The sequence below is a fragment of the Saccopteryx leptura genome, chromosome 7 (assembly GCF_036850995.1).
Source record: "Saccopteryx leptura isolate mSacLep1 chromosome 7, mSacLep1_pri_phased_curated, whole genome shotgun sequence".
Lineage (NCBI taxonomy): Eukaryota > Metazoa > Chordata > Mammalia > Chiroptera > Emballonuridae > Saccopteryx > Saccopteryx leptura.
The window spans coordinates 42,679,077-42,699,824 of record NC_089509.1 but is presented as its reverse complement, the minus strand read 5'-3'; the positions used below and the strand labels follow the sequence as shown (position 1 = coordinate 42,699,824).

Here is a 20,748-nt window from a genome sequence, read left to right as displayed (position 1 = left end):
GTAAAACATGCCTCATGAATAAAGAAACAAATGGAACTCTACCTTCAATGAACAGGGAAAAGTCTGTAGGAGAAAAGACAATAGCCCTCTGCTATCTGAACTCTTCTAATTTTAGATTTGGGGAAATCTGTAAGTCTTCCATAAGGTTTTAGAAACATAATATTCTTTCTTATTCCCCATTCACGCAAAACACTCCCTATTCTATTGTAGAGACTACATTTTTTGTGACTGCTTCTTTTTAAATGGGAATTATGCACAAGGATGTACAACCATTGCTACTGTAAACAGGATCAACAACTACTCACATACCCTTATTTAAAGTGGCAAATTAGGATTTTTTTTCATTTGTATAATATATGTCACAGTCACTGCTCCCCTATTTTTCTCCCCTTTACCATAAACACCTATTCTATGTGGAGCAAGAGTTCAAGTTATCATTAGTAGACCACAGACTACAGTATCATGAACCTTTATAGCTCAACATGAACTAACGGCTTCACCTCTGAACTAGAGCATGTACATTTTATCTTAATAATGCAGGAATGCACTCCTCTTCAGTCCTTTTTGGTGTATGCTTTCCATTACCAGCTCCATGACCTATCTCTTCTCTAGTTACTTATAAGATTTGCATAGCTATCGAATAGGGGATATGGTGTGGGAATTTTTTGAAGACCAGATAAAACCTCATGCACCCATACTGTGTACTCATTCATATGTTTTTTTTAAATCATTTTTTAGTTTTTAGTTACAGTTAACATGCAATATTATATTAGTTTCACATGTACATTATATAACTTACTAAGTGATCATCTTCATAAATCACATATCCATCTGATACCATATGTAATTACTAGAATATTATTAACTATTTTCTCTATGCTGCACTTTACACCCATCTCCATGACTGTTCTGTAACAAACAATGTGTACTTCTTCATTCCTTTGTTTTTTTCACCCATCCCCCTCACCCCCTCCCATCTGGCAACCCTCAAAATGTTCTCTGTATCTATGAGTCTGTTTCTGTTCTGTTAATGTGTTAATTTTGTTTTTTAGATTTAATTGTTGACAGATATGTATTTATTGCCTTTTTATTGTTCATGCCTTTTATCTTTATTTTTTCTTCTTTTTAAAAAAAGAGACTTTAACATTTCATAAAATATTGGTTTGGTGATGATGAACTCCTTTAGCTTTTTCTTGTCTGTCCTATGCTTCTAAATGATAGTTTTGTTGGGTAGAGTAACTTGGTAACTTGGTTGTAGGCCCTTGCTTTTCATCACTTTGAATATTCCTTGCCAATGTCTTCTGGCCTGCAAAGTTTCTGTGAGCAATCAGCTGACATTCTTATCGGAGCTCCCTTGTAGGTGATTATTTCTTTTTATAACATTGGAACCTCTGCCTTCTCTTCCTTATTTCTAACACACAAATTTTATATCTGTTGGTAAACATATGCAGGGGCCAGCTACACCAGTCAACATTTCCCATTCACTGTACTCACTTTGATCACTGGACATGGAAGGTAGATTCTCACTGCTAAGAGAGTTATTATAATAGTGGTTTCCCAATGGAGTGTCCATTAGGGCTTTGGTTCATGTACCACATGAGCTGGGCCATCCTTCCACCTCTGGCAAGGTCTGGGCTGTGGCAAGAAGACTTGCTGGCAGAAAAACTGTCAGAGGGCCTCTGACAGAGAGGAGAAATATGTTATATGATCTTTAAAAGTTCCTTTTACCTTAAATATGGGCATCCTAAATGCCTTTTTGAGTGAATAGAAATCCCTTACAGGTTAACAAAGTCTAATTTCTAAAAGTTGCTTGCACATGATTGACTTTTATTTCTGGAGTCTGTAAGTCTATAAAATAAAAGGGAATGACCATTAGACATTAATTTCTCCATAAGGAGGCAATACTGGAATGTGTTTTAATTGTAACAATCAGATGCTGAAAAGACTTACTTAAATCAGAATGGTGATTTTGAGTCTAATTGGAACTAGACCTCATAACTTAACTGTGTGAAAAAGAAGGATATGTTGGTTATAGGTCATTGGGCCACTCTGTCTAGCAAGTATTTGTCCAGTGCTCTTGGTGCAACTTGGAAAACAAAAACACAAAACAAACTGCTTTTGCCAGATTGAGACAAGAGGTGGAGCTTAATTTTTTCTATTTCAGTTGGCTCACCACTGAACTGGTAAGTATTCAAGGCAGGTAGACCAGCAAGTGTTCAGAAAGGAAGGCAACTGAGTCAATTATAGTACTTTTAAATTAATGCAGGGCAGATCATTTGCAGAACCCTAATGTAAAATAATTATTGTTGACATCTCTCCATTTCTGGACATGTACTATTTTTGTCTGCTTCTGTAACGAATATTTTAGCATGAGGGATGCTCATGGACATTCTCTTTGTTCCTGGCCACCATTGTTTTATCTCACTGGGAAAAAAGAAACTTATTTTTTCTTCATAATTATGCAATAATGATAAAATCAGGTGGTCTGTTAGGCCTGAAATGATGAAATCTTGAGCCAGTCTTATCTCATTTTTTTTTTCTCAAGTCAGATGTTATATTTATGAATGGAGTCAGCTGCAGATGGTCTGGTAGGAAGGACTGCAAAGTTGGTGTGTTTGATTAAGTTTACATCCAGGAAAGCCTTTCCAAATTGTTTACTGCATTTACCACTCCATGACTTATGTAACTGACACCATTTCATTTTTTGACAAATAGATTTTGAGGGTTTTTTTGAATAGTAATTATGTATCACTTTAATTTTTGCAGACTTATAGGCTCCAGAACCAAAACACCTGCTCCTCAGAGTTGTGCACCCTGATCTGCAGGATCCACGAGGACAGCCCGGCGCATTGTGCGGGGCTGCAAACTGGTAACTGAGAACTTCCTCGTTTCAATTACTGAAATAGCAAGAGGAGAAAACTTTTAAATAGTGGAAGTCAGGACAGTATTTTTGCTTTGAATTTTCTTAGCGCCTTTATATTGTTAAGGTTACAGGCTTCCTTGTTTTTCTTCAATTTGTGTATGGGGAAGGATTATTTTAACCAACTGCTTTAACACTCATTTCTTTTTTCTTGGCATCTCCCAGGTGATGTCCTTGCAAATATCAATGGTGTGGGCACAGAAGGCTTTACCCACAAACAAGTTGTTGACCTAATCAGATCGTCAGGAAACCTACTGAGGTAACTATTTGTCTCCTTCCCCGTGGGGCTTCAAAAAGACTACGATGTCTCACACTGCCTGTTGAGTGAATGAATAGACGTATTGTTCAGGATCACAAGAAGGGAGGCAGTGCCCCATAGCCGCCATAGCTTTGGAACTGGGTACAGACGTTTTTTATCAGTTCCTTTTGTTTTTCAAGGTTTCCTCCAACTTGAACATGTTGTCAACATCTGAAGTCAGAGGACATCACTAGTCCAATGTTTTCTGAATGGGAAGGAGAGCATTTAAAAATATTTAATGTTAAATTCAATTAAACTGGCACTTATTTTCTTTGGACAACAGAAAATGCTCTAATTTCCATGGTTGATCTAATCTTGCAGTTAGAACAAATAAAAGGTCAGAAAGGTTGAGTTCTTTTTTCAGCTTATACCCCAAGCCAATTGTTTTCCTCATCTAGTGTTCCGTTTGGAAGGAAGAAAGAAGTCTGCCAACCTTCCCCACCTTGCACACATACTCACTTACACCTGCTACTATTCCAAACTTACTGATAGGACATTGGTTTTCCTACTGGAGATTTGACTGACTTTTCAACTATACATTCCCTAGAACCTAATAAGACTTCAGTATTTTGTTCATTCATTAAAATGATATCTTTTGAGCAAGTACTATGTTTTCAGCACTGTTATAGGCTTAAGAGAGATGGAGGGAGGTAGATAAGCTTCCAGAAATAAATAATATTGATATTTCAGTTATTGACAACTGTTATGAAGAAAGTGCAATAAGCAGTGGGATAGAACATTAAATAAGAGGAGTGATTCTTTAGTTTAGGTGTTTACAATGGTCTCCTTTGAGGAGGTGGACTTTGAGACCTAAATGAAGAGAAGGATGGTTATATGAATTCTTGGTGAGAAAGCATTTAAGGTAAAGAGAGAGGTCTCTCAGTTGTCACAATGGGCTTGGCACATCCAAGGGAAGGAAAGAAAGCCAGTATCACCAGTGGGAGGTGAATTTGGCAAGTATAACAAGGGACGAAGACAGAGAGTTGGCCTGTGGCAGAGTATAGGTCTGTCAGCCAGGCTGGATAGTTTAGGATTTACTTTGATTAAGGATGGTCCTATATTTTCTCATTTGTTCTTCACAGCCTTCTCATGAGGTTATTAGCTTTTTCTTATTTATAGATGAAGTGGTGGAGGCTTAAATAAAGTTAGACTTAACTATCTAGTAAGTCAGAGGGCTGGGATTTGACCACCTGCTCTGGATACAAAGATCTCTTCAACCACACCACAGCTGCTCACTGCAAGCTGCCAACATAAAATCTGCTGGACACTTTCCAGTGATTCTAGTGTAAAACTTCAAAGGATGTTTTGGATGTGTCTAGGAGTAGTTTTGAAAAATGATGGGTGGTAATAGAGGATTGAGTCTAACTTCCAGCATTTTCTCTTGGACTCTATATAGTTTCTACCTTGCAGATTCAAGCTTCTATTTATCCTGAACTCATAGAATCCATAGAGTTGGACTTGTCCTCAGTCATTACCAAGAGGTAGTTCTTAACTAACCCTTATCTAAGCCTCAGTTACCTCATATAGTGGGCAGACCTCAGGTGGAGAGATGAGGAATAATGAGTGGAGACAGTTGGACAACCAGAGGTCAGGAAGATGAGAAACAGTTTGTACTAATACTAAAGAGAGCAGCCAATCTAGTCCTGAGGTTTTGTCCATAGACATGTCTTGCTTGGGCAGGTCAGATTGACATTAAAAATCCAAATGGAACAGATTTGCAGAAATCCTCACCATTGCCCAGTATCAAGACTGCCCTAAGCAGATAATATCTTGGCTTGCTATGATCTCATTATCTTGGGTATGATGTTATTAGAATTTGAGGAAAATTGATTTCCACATTTAATGCTATTATTTTACCATGCATTGAAAAATGCTTGCATCTTTAGAGGGTTACAGCTTATTTATCAAAAGGAACTTGAACCAATACTTTAAGAATGCTTAGGTGTGTGACTCACGCATGAAATTTATCTTATTCAGATTGATGGCATAGTAGTCACAATAACGGCCTCTAACTTGAACCCACAACACAAATCAAATAAATCAGGATAGAACAAGTCTTTATCTTTAGAAAGATAGAGGGGAAAAAGAACACCATTAAATTAATAATTCTAGGATTAAAGTTTATAAACAAAAGGTTTTGAGATGAGAGAGTCATAAGAAGGTTATTATCTAATAGTAGTTCTGGGGTTTTTTTTTTTCTAGTTCCAATATTAAGGCAATTCACAGAAGTAAAAGCTCCTGGCATCCTAGGGAGGGAAAGATTTTTCTGTTACAAGAAATACCATGTTGATGCCACTGTTTGAAAGTCCTAGTGCTTGTTATTCTTATGACTATATTTCTCATGCTTAGCATGGCCCTTAGAGTCCGGTACATGGAAGATGTCCAGTAAACATTCCCGAAATGAACGAGGTGATTCAGCCAGACACCACAAGAATAGATTCTAGCAGAGAACAACCACCCTCATTGCCATACTGTGGCTTCTATAAAATGCGCTACTATTTACAAATTAACCAGAATCTTGTATTTACCCTCTCAAAGGGAGCTGTTTTTTTGTTTGTTTTTCCTTTTTCCTTTTCGGAATATTGTTAGAAGATTTGGACTAGGTCCAGATACTTTTAATACCAGGAGAATCGTAAATGTTGCTTTGTAAGGATTATCTGTGCTCTAATGGTGGTACCTCGTAAGGGTGGTACTTGTTTGAGTGAGTCACTCATGCTTTTCCCACCCCTCCTTTTCTTCTTAAAACAGGATAGAGACTCTTAATGGAACGACGATTCTCAAAAAAGCTGAGCTTGAAGCAAAGCTGCAGGTTTTAAAGGTAATTTAATTTAATACAAGGTGGTACATTTTTCATCCTTGAAAGTATGAGTGGTAGAATAAAGATCTATTGAGGAATTGAGATAGCCCTTGAGGATGAAATGTCATGATGAGTTTAAACTGGTGAGTTATCAAGAGCCACACAATTAGCTTTGCAGGAATATTAAATTTCACCAACCAGTGCAAATCACTTCCTTCCTCCTTGTTTGTGTCTATGAGGCTCAGAAAGGCAACAGGAAGCATATCAATTGAAGAACTTTTCACTAATGCGCTGATCTCTCTTGATTTACATTTTGTTTGGAGGGAGGCAAAGAAGGAGGAGCTACTCTTTTTGTCATTTTCCCAAGTGCTTCATGTATATGCAGAAGGGCCTGGAATTGTTGCTTTCTGTTGTCTTTTTCTGTGTCCTTTCATTCTGCCTCATTCTTACATACAGAACATCTCCCTGTACTCCTGTGGCTGCCCTTGAATCTACTTTCATTGGCAAACACCCTATCAACTTTGAGGAGGAAAAAGTAAAGTTTCTATGAGATAGTGTGCAAGGCAGGAAATGTTCAGTGAAAATTCCCTGGAATGGCTCTTTGAGGGTCTTAAAGATCTTAGTAGACTGGTGAGGCTCTGTCAAGCCATGAAGTCCAGACCGTCACTCATGTGCATCTGGGTGGGAGCCTTGCAGACTCCAGCCCCAAGTGCCCTCTTTATCCCAGGGCTGCCCTCTGCATGGCTACGGGACAGCCCCTCTGAGCAAAGGATCGTACAGTTAACTACAGGCCAGCCGCTCACTTGGGCTTTGTTAAGCAGTAGCTTCCATTTATAGCTTTCTTTATGAAGTATGCACTTCTAAATTATTGAGCCCATCAAGGTGGAGTTACTGTATGGTATTTATATTTTATCTTGTATTTGCTTCTTCCACATCTGATTAATCAACATGGCCTGTTTTCTTCTCTGTTAACATCTTATTATAATATTTTGCTTATCTTTGTTGTTTTTTAAATCAATTTGTAAAATTCTTTGAAAAAAATTTTTTTCTGTTCATATTTTCATAGCAATTGAATTGCACTTATAGAATAAATCAGATCAATTGACATCTTTGTTTTTCACTTTTCTTATTTCAGATATAGTTGAATAGTTGGAGGTAAAGAAGTAAAACTTTTATTATCTACAGATAATCTTATATATATTCAAAAAATATAAGGAAATCTATAAACACTTTTTTAGAATAGAGGGAGTTTAGCAAGACTATTGGATTTAAAAACCAATATCAATAAATGTAAAATCTTTTAAAATTAAAAGATTATATTCATTAAGTAAGAAAAGTTAAAGGCACATAATAATAAACATAACAAAATATATGTAAAAATGTATGAATAAATTACAAAATGTTTATTAATTAATTGATTGTATTTTTCTGAAATGAGAAGTGGGGAGGCAGAGAGACAGACTCCCGCATGCGCCTGACCAGCATCCACCTGGCATGCCCACCAGGCATAGATGTTCTGCCCATCTGGGGCGTTGCTCCGTTACAACCAGAGCCATTCTAGTGCCTGAGGCAGAGGCCATGAAGCCATCCTCAGCACCCAGCCTAACTCTGCTCCAATGGAGCCTTGGCTGCAGGAGGGAAAGAGAGAGACAGAGAGAAGGGAAAAGGGGAAAGGTGGAGAAGCAGATGGGCGCTTCTCCTGTGTGCCCTGGCTGGTAATTGAACCCGGGACTCTCACATGCCGGGCTGATGCTCTAACACTGAGCCAACTGGCCAGGGAAAAATGTTTTTGAAGTAAATAAAATATTATATAAATCTTTTGTTAGAGCTATTTTTTTATAAATGATTTTACTTAAAGATTAATAGTATGATTGAGTTTAATGTATAGATATGGTAAAATAAAATTTTTTATGCTGTTACTATAGTCAAACACCTTGCTAAATTATATAATGTCTAATAAATTATCTATAGTTTTTTGGGGGCTTTCTATAAAGAGAATATCTATCTGTTAGGAATGACATTCAGTTCTTTTCTTACTAACTGGCTAAGGATTATATATAATTGTAGGCATCCTTGTTTTTTCTTGACTTTAGAGGGAATTTTTTTGACTCATATTAGTATTGAGTTATCTCTATGAATATACTTTTTAGATTAAAGAGGCTTCCCTTCTCTACCAAGTTTGCTGGTAGCTTTTATAGGGTTCATATATTAAATTTTACCAAATACTTTTTTTGCATGTGCTAAGATGGTCTTCTCATTTTTTTCTTTTAAAAAGTCTGTCAATACAGTGAATGCCATTTAAAGGTGTTCTAATATAAAACCACCCTTGCATTTCTAAAACAAACCCAATCTGATCATAATTTATAATCATTTTTATATACTTACAGAGTTGATTTTCTAATGTTTTATGTAGGATACTTTGGGGTAGCTGCATTTTACAGGTAGAGTGGCCAGCCTGTACTTTTTCCCCCACAGACCACCTTTCTTTGGTTTTGGTATCATGTTTACTGGACTCTGGGTGAGCTGGGGGGTATCTTCCCTTTTTGTTCTCTGTACAGTACTTGTAACACTATCTGAATCATCAGGGCTAAAGTTCTTTTTTAGAGGGAATACTTCTAAATTCTGTTTCAGTTTCTTTCTTACTTATAAGACTTCTCAGGCTTTCTGCATCTTTTGGGGGAAAGTTGAGCCAGTTTTATTGCATTATGCTTTTGTTAATAAAATTTTTTAAATTTCAAATTTATTGCATAAAGTGTTTAATAAAAATCCTGTTCTCTGTTTTTTGTTTTCTATGACAACTGACTATGTCTTCATTTTTATTTGTACTACATTTTATGCCTTCTCACCTTTGTTTTTTCTTAGTAATTCTCTCTAGAGGATTTTTAAGTCTTTAAAAACCCTAGTATTTCTTTTTTGTGCCAATCTTTTATCTTTTGCTGATTACTTTTAAGCTATTCTTTTGCCTTTACCAATCTACAGTTTCACCACAATGTGATTATGTCCGGATTCATTGCTAACTTGATACTGCTTAGAACTTAGAGCTTTTGATGCCCTTTCAATCTAAACACAGGTGATTTTCTTTGGTTTTAGAAAACTATCAACTCAATCTCTTTGAATAGACAGTTGATCCTTAAACAACATGGATTTGAACTACATAGGTTCACTAATACATGGGTTTTTTCATCTTTTAAACAAATGATGTAATTTTATGGCATCGATGAATATAATACAGTACTGTAATTACAGTATAGAAAATACTATAAATGTACTTTCCTTATGAAATTTATTCTCTTATTTAATTGTGAGAATACAGTATACAGTACATATAACATGCAGATTAAGTGTTAATGGACTGTTTATGTTTTTGGAAAGGCTTCTGGTCACAGTGGACTGTGAATAGTCAAGTTTGGAGAGTCAGCCAAAAGTTATATGATTATAGGCAGATTTTTTTCTTGTGCTGGGTGGGACTGACTCTCACATTATTCAAGGGTCAACTGTACCTTCTTTACCATTTCCTGAATTATCTTCTGGAATTACTATTAGACATATTCTAGAGTTCCTTGATTTACCTTTCAGACTTCCTAAGCGCTCTTCCATATTTTGTATTCCTTTATCTTTTTTATGTTCTTTTAAAATTTCTTAGTAATAGCTTCAGTAATGGTGCTTGTATTCTGTAGAAAATGTGTTCTTTCTTTTAAATTTAATTTTTGATTTTCAAATAGCTCTTTTTCATTCTTATCTGTTCCTTTTTTTGTTTCAAATTTCTTATTCTTATTAACATTGATATCATTTTTCTCTCAGAGGATTATAAACATTCTTATTTTAAAGTCTTTTAGGACACTCTTTTATTTTTATTTTCTTTGGAAAGAATCCATGTACTGGTTATTAGTTTTGTTGTCCTTTTTGTTATTAAACTTCAGTGTGGGTTTTGGAGTTTGAATTGCCTACCGCTTTGCATGGTGCCTTTCCCTTCACTCAGTGTGGGTACTTGGGCTGTTGCCTCCACTATATGCTTCAGGGCTTCCAATCCAGAGCAAGGTCTGGCAGCTTGGATGCCTTCCCGGGACGGCCAGCGTGCTGCTTAGCTGAGGTCACGAGGCTGCGTTATGTATTCCTGCCACTCTAGGGACAAGCTCTACAAGAGCCATAGCCACCATTCAACTCAATCCCCAGCCCTCCTTGCATGATGGTGGAGCTTCCGCCAAGGTTCTCTGCTCAAGCTGGAAACCTGTCTCTGTTCATAAGTGCATTTAAACTATAGATCACCATAAGATCCAAATTTCTAGCTACCCCTGTTTCTTCAGGTTCAGCAGATGTTTGGGTTCAGTCTTGCTCACCTTTTTGCATCTCTGTTCCTTTTCTAATCTTGAAATTATGAATGCCTTGGCAGGATAGCTCAGTTGGTTAGAACATCATCCCAATGTGCAAAGGTTGCTGGTTTGATCCCCGGTCAGGGCACATACAGGAATAGATCGATGTTTCTGTCTCTCTCTCTCTTCCTTCTTCTCTCTCTAAAATCAATTAATCAAGAAATAAAAATACGTGAGATTTCCAGTTCATCTCTTGAGTCAGAATTTTCTTGGGCCTGACCTATAACGAGGGTCAGGCTGGCTTTCTCATCACACAATGACCTTTAGTTTGTGTGTCCTACGTAAGCGGGCATTGCATTCTGTTCCCCAAAGACTTTTGGGTTTTCAGGGATTCCCTTTCTCCTGACCTATGATTCAAATGTTTAACAAGAAAATAGCACATGTTGGGAGAGTTACTTTTTAATCTAGCTCTGTTTTTTACTGGTTTTGTAGCCCTTAGGAATTATTTTCCTACATTGAGTCTTTATTTTCTAATCTGGAAATATTTTTTGACAGTTAAGAAAATTAAATATGTTATCCATGAAAGTATTGTAAAAGTAGTAAAGTCTATAGAAATATTTAATTATGTGTGTCTCGTGTTGATGGAAAACATTGGAAATACATCCAATCCAAGTATTCAGTTTGTGATAGTGTTGTTTCAGGAAGCCATTGTTTTATAAAATCATTCAACCAATATGTACACAGCTGCTGCTGTGCTCTGGGCACTGGCCTTGGCACAGTGAGGGTGGTTGCCCAGTGTGGCTAAACCTCCCATGTGCTCTAGTTGTCTTCTAATGGTGAGAGATTAAATTTGTCCAAATATACAACTGTGCTGTTCATAGCAGCCAGAAACAGACTTTGAGGAAAACAGAGAAGCTCAGATATAGACTAAAAACTCTCAGTCACTTTGGCATATGTTCTATTTACACTGGTATTTTCTTGGTTAAAGTGATGACAGACTTAGATGACTCAGATCAACAGAGTAGGTATTTGAAAACCTTTATTATTTTTTTTTGTATTTTTTTGAAGTTGGAAACGGGGAGGCAGTCAGACTCCCGCATGCACCCGACCGGTATCCACCCAGCACACCCACCACGGGGCGATGCTCTGCCCATCTGTGGCGTTGCTCTGCCACAACCAGAGCCACTCTAGTGCCTGAGACAGAGGCCACAGAGCCATCCTCAGCACCCAGGCAAACTTTGCTTCAATGGAGCCTCGGCTGCGGAAGGGAAGAGAGAGACAGAGAGGAAGGAGGGGGGGAGGAGGGGAGAAGCAGATGGGTGCTTCTCCTGTGTGCCCTGGCTGGGAATCGAACCCAGGACTCCTGCACACCAGGCTGATGCTCTACCACTGAGCCAAAGGGCCAAAAACCTTTATTTTTTTAAAAATTAAAGATGTGGCAAGCCCTGACTTTGTATTTCTGGATAAGTAGGTACAGAAAAACAAGTTTCTCTTCTCTATTCAATTTTGACTGTCAAGCTAGCCTTATGCTCTGCTACTAGACTATATTTACTTGTAGGAATTAAACCTTTTTAAGAAAGAAGAAAGTGGTTGGGTATAGGCCAGATCTTGTTAGCTCTATACTCCTTGGCTCTCTCTGACTTTACCTCCATGTGATTGACCAGAGGTTTACACAGATAATAGCTGTGATTCAGGTAGCCCAGGAGTCTTATAGCCATATAGACTACATGATAATACAGACAGAACAAAAACTTGATAGATCCAGGCATCTAATGGCTTGAATTTACAGTGTGCATACTATGTGGGTCACCATAAGATTGCTGCTAAATGTTATTCTTATCAAGGATTAGAAAATCCTGCCCAGTGATTGTTTAGTCCCTGAATTGAAGAACCAGCCATTTTTTTCTTAAGCATTTGATGACATTCTTGTATATTATTCTTTCCTTTTCTTTAGGCCTTCCCCTTCCAGATTTGCTTCTTTTTCTCTTCCTCTTTAGACTCCATCTGCCCTTTAGAGATCACTTCATACCAATGGCCCTTTCCCAGCGAGGCTGCTTTCCCTTGGGCAGAGCTGTCCACAGGCCACGCTGAGCTGTGCCAACCTGCGGGCTCCTGCCGGGCTCCTGCCGGGCTGCCTATGGGCCCTGACACAGCCAAGGAGGGGTCGGAGTGGAGAACAGAGCTCAGGGAGAGCACGGGCCTTTGGCGGTGCCTTGTCAGGAACCTTCTGCCTGGTTGGCACTCAGTTTCCATCAGCTCAGGCCAGTCGGTGGGCTAGTCCAGCTTCACCTGCTGTCTTGATCATCACATCAGACACTTCATTGTGACCCGGGGCCATCGCTCTCATGTGTTGGGCAGATGAAGGTGGAAGCAGAAGTCAGGCTGCTTAGCAGGGTTTTAAGTTTAGCCTTCCAAGGAAGCCTCTCATAACAGGTTGAATTTCCCCTTTTTGGTGTAGGAAATAAAAAGATGTGCAGCAGAAAAGACTGTTTTTGTGTTCCAGGCTTACAAGATGATGATGCTGTTTATTGAGCAATTATTAAAATCTAGTCTCTGTTCTATTCCTTTCACATCTACTAACCCATTTAGTCCTAAGGACAGTCCAGGGTTTAAGATCTATTTTTGTCTTTCTCCTGCAAATGAGGGAAGATGAGAATATAAGTTCTTGTTTAACAGATGGCAAATGGACACAAACTCAAGCAATGTGGTTCTATAATACATATTTTTTTAAATAAAAAGAATGTATTGTTTCTATTGTCTATTGTTTGTATTGGTTTCACTTTTTCTATTGAAATGATATCATTGTTTCAACTTGATGGTGTTACTTGGTTATTTCTTAAGAAAGTAGTATTCCCAATAACTCCCTTTTTATACATAAAAAATCTTTCAAATGAACAAGAGTGGTTGCTAGTGCTAGAAAGAAAGGGAAAAATTTTAATAACAAATTTCAACATCTAGAAGTAAATTGCTATCTTCACTGGGGTTTCCTAATAATTAGCACTATTTTCTTTTTTCTCAGCAAAACTTGAAGAAGAAATGGGTGGAGTTCAGAACTCTGCAGTTACAGGAACAGCGCCTGCTTCATGGTAAATGTGATTTCCTGTTCAGAAAACCACACTAACATTTCACCCTTTCAGTATTTCTGCCTCTCAGTTGCTTTAAGATAATCATCATTACAAGAAAAAATTGTCTAGCGCAGATTAAGAATACTAGTCTGTTTCTTTGGAGTAACCTATGTATTTGGAGTAGGGATAAGTCAAGTCACATCCCCTCCTCCATACAAATAACACATATGTACATGAAAACACACATACATGCACCTGCATGCATGCATTTGCAAGGGGCACCTGGAAATTTTAGCCAAGCAGTAGGAATGATTGCCTGGTTTCAGCAGATGAATGAAATCTCTGAGAACGTTCATAGCGCAGGGGCTGCTTAGTTCTCAGAAACTGCTGAGGCTGGAATGGTATAATACTTTTTGCATAGAGCTCTTATCATTTGTTCAAATTACAGTATGTAAGTTTCATTAATGCAGAGAAATTCTCCTTTATGGCCTCTAAACTCAAGACAGAAATTTGAATGATCACTATAACAGTAAATTCATGGTTTTCGCCATTGTGTGTATTCTAAAGAGAAGTGATAAGATTAAAATTTGTTGATTTTACAGTTGCTATGTGACTAGTATAACCTGAAGAATGAACTTATAATATAAAAAATTCATTGAAACCACATATCAAGTGGGTGTGAAATATTGGTCATGTCTTTTTCAAATAATACCGAGCCTACCGTTTCTATTTATAACTTAGATATATGTCAAAAGTGACAATCTGTTTACAGAAAAAGATATATGTAATTTTTAGACACTAATTTATAACTTAGAAGTTTGTATTGAAGTTGCTTTTACTTTTAAATGAAACATGTATGAGTACTTCTCTATGTATTTAATTTAATATTTAAAAAATTCATAATAGATTTTTGACAGTCTGTAGACTTGAAGGTTTGGGAAAACTTTTCCTCCGTTTTTGGAGTATTCTGGGGTAGAAATGGGCTCTGTCCAGGGATTCTGTAGGAATGTCCTTGTAGAGACAAGGTCTTTAGTTCAAAATCATGTAGACTAACTCCTCATAAGACCATTGTTGTACACATTTTTTGAAACATTAAAGGAGTTCTTCTTTAGTTTACTGTTTCAATACCTAGAATAAATATTCAGGGCATGAAATTCTACAAAGCAATTGCTCTCCAATCAACTCATTGCAAGATGAAATAAAGTAGGTTGTATTAGCAAAAAAGAAAACATTATGTCACTATGGGCTGGCCATACTCAACCTTGGAAAAGAAAAGAAAAACAATCTCCTTTTATATTGTCAACCAAGGACAAAGGAAAGCAGCAGTAGAGATAATCAACACAAAGTGAATCTATTTCTAAGTGTGCCAAGTTCTATTATTTTTCTGGAAACAGTCACTGTCTAATTACAGTCTTCCCTTGGCATCCATGAGGGATTGGTTCCAAGACCCATCCTGTGGTTACCAAGATCTGAAGATGCTCACATGCCTTCTATAAAATGCCATAGTTGCATGTAACCTCTATTTACATGTAGACAACAACAGGGTCTACCCATATTTCACTTCACTCATGTAGATTCAGTGTAGAGCTCAGTGCCATGACAAATTCAAAGTTTGCTTTCTGAAACTTTCTGGAATTATTTTTGTTGTTGTTGAATATTTTAGATTCAAGATTGGTTGAGTCCAGAGGGCTGACTATATGTCTTTCTCAGGCTGGTATTATAGATACTCTCTTTTCTTTTGGCAGTATACCAGCCAGAATAGAAGTAAGTGGGGTATGGACAAGATATTGGTATGCAATTAAAATTTGAATTTGGAGAGCCCAGATATAAGTTATAAAATGTTGATGAAAAAATTTAGCTTCAGCTCAGCAGATAAAATTCAATTTTTTCAAATGAATTACTACTTATTTGAGGACATGGTTTTATTTCTGGTTACACTATAATGCCATAGCTTTTAAATATTACAGCAGTCTAATAATAAAGTTGGAATATTGAGACTGGATGGTATCTTTTCGTTTTAAATGCCTTTGAATTCTCTATAATGAGCCTACAGGTGCAGGTTTACAACTGTGTTTCCCTTATGCTTCAAATAATGTTATAATTTATATTCATTAAAAAAAAGATAGTAGTTAAAAATCAGAAGAACCTAATAGAACAAAATCCATAAAACACCATTTCCATAAGTATATTCTTTATAACCTCATTTCTGTAAAAATTTTAATGAAAGGTTGCACAGTTATTTCAGTTTCATAAATAAGCCTTTTAAAAATTCACAAGTCACACTGGCATAGTGTCAGATGAATTGAAATGTTCTCATATGAAAAATAGTTTGGGAAATCTTATAATTTGATAATGTTTATCAAATGGCCTCATAACTAGTCACTTATTCATGCAAGTTAAGGCTCAGTGAAAAAAAAAATATTCTATTCACCCTTTCTTTTTCTTGCACCCTTTGAAGGTAAATTTGGGTGTATTTATATATATTTGTGGGGAGTGACGCTCAAATCCATTCCACAGTAGACTTTGTTTTTTGCATTCTAGGTGATGCCGCTAACTGCCCGAATTTGGAAAACACGGACATAGATGAATCCATCCTGTTTGGAACCCTGCCCGGCTCAGGCCCAGCCCTCCTGGACCGGAATCGATTCTCCAGTGAGAGCAGCTGTAGGAGTTGGCTGAGCTCCATGACGGTGGACAGTGAGGATGGCTACCAGACGTGTATATCTGAGGACACGAACAAGGGAGCCTTCAGCCGGCAGACGAGCACAGATGACGAGTGCTTTGTCCTCAAGGATGGGGATGATTTTCTGAAGAGGTCATATTCGAGAGGAAACCGGAGCATTAGTACCGCCAGCAGTGGGTCCATGTCACCCTTGTGGGAAAGCAACTTCTCAAGCATGTTTGGGACTTTGCCTCGAAAAAGCAGAAGGGGAAGTGTCAGGAAACAGCTCTTGAAATTCATCCCTGGCCTTCACCGCCCCGTGGAAGAGGAAGAGAGTCGCTTTTGATGGGTTGTGATACCCTTTCCTATAAGCTTATTTCATAAGTATTGCTAGACTTGTTTAGACCAACTCCACCCAGCTTAGTGGGAAAGTTGCAAAACTGACGTCCCATTTCATAGCAAGAGTGACCTTTATTTAAAGTTTTTCTATCATTATTTTTTACTAATTAATTTTTCAACTAGAACAGCTCAGGTTCTAAGCAGACAGTAGGGAAATAAAATTATGTTAGGTAATATAACAGATGAACACAACTGCTTGCTCACTAAAACTACCTTTGAAGGCAAGAGTAATATTTATTTTGTAGCTTATCCATGTGAAAAATTGAAAACTTTAAAGTCAAGTGTAAATAAGAGAGTGACAGTGTAATTATTTGCAGTACGTTCTGTAGGTTAATAGGTTGGTATCAAAACTTTATGTTAAGCTAAGCTCAGTAACCTCAGGGGAGGCTTAAAAATAGGCAATTTTGAATGGTTCTGTTGAGATTTGTGAGGGATGATAAACAAGGATGATCATCACCTGTTTTTCACATTCATAGTGACAGTAAAACAGGAAGTATAAGATTTAATATACGGGTTTAATCTTTATGAGGTCTATAGAAAGATATTATCTAAGTTGGATGCTGAGGAAGATTATAAGAAGTTTTCTCTTTTTTATAGGTAGCCTAACCAAACTGGGTGGGAATGTTATTCTTACCCAATTAATTTTTTGTTCTGCCTACATAGTGATGACAAGATTAGAACCCTCAAGCTTTATGACTGTTAAAAAACAAACCTAAAATTTGAAAAATTAGAGTCAGGAGAAGGATTTTTTTCATGTTGATTTTTTCACATTTCTCCTCACCTTATATTATATATTTCAAATAGTTATTGCCTCAGCATTCTTTAGACTGTTGTTAAGATGGTATCACATGACTTCTAGCATTCAAGCACACTTTTATTCAATATCCATTAAGGTCCATCATTTTTCTATTCTGGTGATACAGCTGTTCGTTGCCTATATTCTAGAGCAGATAATCCAGACAATGTCATAAATAGCCTTGACTGATTTTAAGTGTGTATATGTGTTTGTATGTATATGTGTGTATGTGTTTTGGAGAAATAAAGATATTTGATGGTTGACTGAGTGGAACTGCTACCCTTACATAAACTGAGTGAAGAATGTGTCATTTGGCCCTGGCTGGTTGGCTCAGTGGTAGAGCATCGGCCTGGCGGGCGGGAGTCCCAGGTTCAATTCCTGGCCAGGACACACAGGAGAAGTGCCCATCTGCTTCTCCACCCCTCCCCCTCTCCTTCCTCTCTGTCTCTCTCTTCCCCTCCTGCAGCCAAGGCTCCATTGGAGCAAAGATGGCCTGGGCACTGAGGATGGCTCTGTGGCCTCTGCCTCAGGCGCTAGAATGACTCTGGTTGCAGCAGAGCGACACCTCGGATGGGCAGAGCATCGCCCCCTGGTGGGCATGCGGGTGGATCCCTGTCGGGCGCATGCGGGAGTCTGTCTGACTGCCTCCCTGTTTCCAACTTCAGAAAAATACAAAAAAAAAAAAAAAAAAAAAAAAAAGAATGTGTCATTTGAGAAAAACTAGAGGAGAGGGTGAGGAAGCCTATAGAGTTAGAAATAAATAACAAAATAAAGTGAAAGGGATTTCTAATTGAAACCTGCTCTCTATTAATTCTTTGAACTCAAACATTCAGTGGGCTCTGCTTGACAGTCATTAATATGAAAAGCAATGTGCAGCACATTTCAGAGACAACAATTCTGTCTACCATTTACTGAATACCCAGTAGGTTAAAAATGGTTCCATGTGATCCCTGAAATAATCCTATAGATAGGTGTTAGGCATATAAATAGGAATTTGGAGAAGTTCCCGTGGTCAGTGGTAGGGCTGAAATTGGAAGCTAGTTATTCCTGGCTCTAGCCTGTTATCTTAGTCTCTCTAGATATTGTATACTTTTTGCTGGCTCTGTGTAGTTATCACCACATCCACAGTACTTCCCCATTCTCTCCCCATGAGAGTGGAATTGTACACACTGCGTGGATAAAGATGTTGTTTTTGGTAAAAAAAACAAACAAACACATTTAATGTGACTCTCCTTGGTTCCATAAGCTAGTTCTCAAATATTGGCACATTTGTAACTGCATAGTTAGCAACACACTTATTTTCAACAAGGGCTTGCAAATGGGTTGTGACTCAGAACTGATAGTACCTATTTCTTATCACAGACTAGAATTATCATGTTAAAGATCTGCTTACTTGAATGCAGCATTTCCTGTTAATCCTATTGCACAGAGTTCAGCAGAAAGAAACATCACATTTATTTGAGGAAAGATGACTTTAAAGTCTTCTGCAACGTGAACAAGGCTGAGAACTACCACAGGTCATCTGGGAAAGCAAATCATTGGTCATTTACTTTTCTTGTGGCTTCCAGTGTTAAATATAGTACAATACTCATTTTTAACAAATAAACATCAAACCCAAAAGGCACAGGGAAGGGACAGAGCAAGTTATACTGTAGTCTGTGATAAGAATTAGAGTTAAGAGTTCGGACCCTGGCCGGTTGGCTCAGCGGTAGAGCGTCGGCCTGGTGTGCGGGGGACCCTGGTTCGATTCCCGGCCAGGGCACATAGGAGAAGCGCCCATTTGCTTCTCCACCCCCACCCCCCTCCTTCCTCTCTGTCTCTCTCTTCCCCTCCTGCAGCCAAGGCTCTATTGGAGCAAAGATGGCCTGGGCGCTGGGGATGGCTCCTTGGCCTCTGCCCCAGGTGCTAGAGTGGCTCTGGTAGGGGCAGAGCATCAACCCCTGGTGGGCAGAGTGTCGCCCCTGGTGGGCGTGCCGGGTGGATCCCGGTTGGGCGCATGCGGGAGTCTGTCTGACTGTCTCTCCCCATTTCCAGCTTCAGAAAAAAAATACAAAAAAAAAAAAAAAAGAGTTAGTTATGTTCTGGAAAAAAAGAAGAGTACTTTTTAACCGAAGAACAGGAAATAAGGGTATGACATGTTTTGTGTGTTCACAGGTTGCAAGAAAACTAGCTGTTGTTTAGTGGAAATGTGGGTAAATTTCTCACAAAATACCTTTTCAAACTGAGTATTACTTCAGGAGGGTTTTAGATTTCACGTCTTGCATCTGATGCAAAATGACTCACTTTGATGCAATTTCCTCAGAAAAGAACAGTAAGTGTTTTATTAAACCCAACACTTGTCAAATATGTAACATTGGCGAATTGCATTAATTGACAATTTGTTATGAAAATGCATTTTCTAGTATGGCACTGATAAACCAAGTTTGAATTAAGCATATTGGGAATTATTTTGTCATGGCTAGAGAAACATCACCATGTCAACCAGGTGATAATTATATTTTTTGAAATAAGATTTTATTCTTGCTTTCTACTTTGTAATACTTTTATATCTTAGTTGCATTATGCAAGAAGTATTAAAAATTCTAGTTTATACTGGAGAAATCAAACAGGGAAACAGTTTATGCATACTGAGTATAAAGTGTGCATGTGTCTAATCTAAGTACAGTAAATAATACATACAACTATTGAATCCTTCAGATTACAAAATTATTAGTACTTTATATACGTTTTCTATAGAACTATGAGCAATAAAATAGTTTGATACCTTTCTGAAATAAAAAAAATACTATTATTCAGTGTCAGAATTTTATTTTTATTTCTGTCTTTTGAATTGTTATCATCTTTTTCCTTATCTATTTTAATGAAATAGTTGTTTTAAGTACAAATTTTTAAAAATCTGGGGTGAACACTGATACCTCTTGAACCTCTTTAAAGTTCTTAAAGGCATTACTAACCTTGGCTTTGCCCTTAAATTAGTTTTCTGTTGTTATTTAACAAATTACTACAAACTGAGAGGCTTAAAACATATTTATTATCTCAAAGTTTCTGAAGTTAGGAGTCTGGGACAAGTATAGCTGGGTCTGCTCAGTGTCTCACAAAGCAATCAAGGTGTCACCCAAGATTGAGTTCTTGGCTGGAGGCTTGACTGGGAAAGGATATATTACTAAAGTCCTTCGGGTTGCTGTCAGAATCATTTCCTTGTGGCTGTAAGATTCATAGCAGCTGGCTTATTAAAAAACAGCAATGGAAACAAAGACTACACGCAAGACAGTCTTAAATAATGCAGTGTAACCACAGGAGTGGCGCCCCATCACGTTTGCTATATAGCAGAACATAATTTCAGGAGGACAACCTGTCAACTACTATATTCTCTTTTTGAGCACAAGTCACAGGACTCACCCATCCTCAAGAAGCAGGAGTTATTTAGAGGCAGGAGGTGGATTCAGGGTGTTACCTTAGTTTTTGGATGGCATCATTCAAGGTATTCAAAAATTAGATAAT

At 37.7% G+C, this 20,748-nt stretch overlaps 1 protein-coding gene across 4 annotated transcripts in view; it reads left to right on the top strand.

The window, feature by feature from the left end:
• CYTIP (cytohesin 1 interacting protein) overlaps nucleotides 1–17,510 on the top strand; it is a 129,708-nt gene extending 112,198 nt beyond the window's left edge. For all 4 annotated transcript variants that reach the window (XM_066345912.1, XM_066345915.1, XM_066345911.1 and 1 more), the window contains 5 exons: nucleotides 2,767–2,869; nucleotides 3,086–3,179; nucleotides 5,967–6,036; nucleotides 13,345–13,411; nucleotides 15,932–17,510. In XM_066345912.1, the coding sequence (XP_066202009.1) occupies nucleotides 2,767–2,869; nucleotides 3,086–3,179; nucleotides 5,967–6,036; nucleotides 13,345–13,411; nucleotides 15,932–16,398 (801 nt within the window). In that variant the 3' untranslated portion in view covers nucleotides 16,399–17,510. The remainder of the gene's footprint in view (nucleotides 1–2,766; nucleotides 2,870–3,085; nucleotides 3,180–5,966; nucleotides 6,037–13,344; nucleotides 13,412–15,931) is intronic.
• Nucleotides 17,511–20,748: the final 3,238 nt, after the last annotated feature.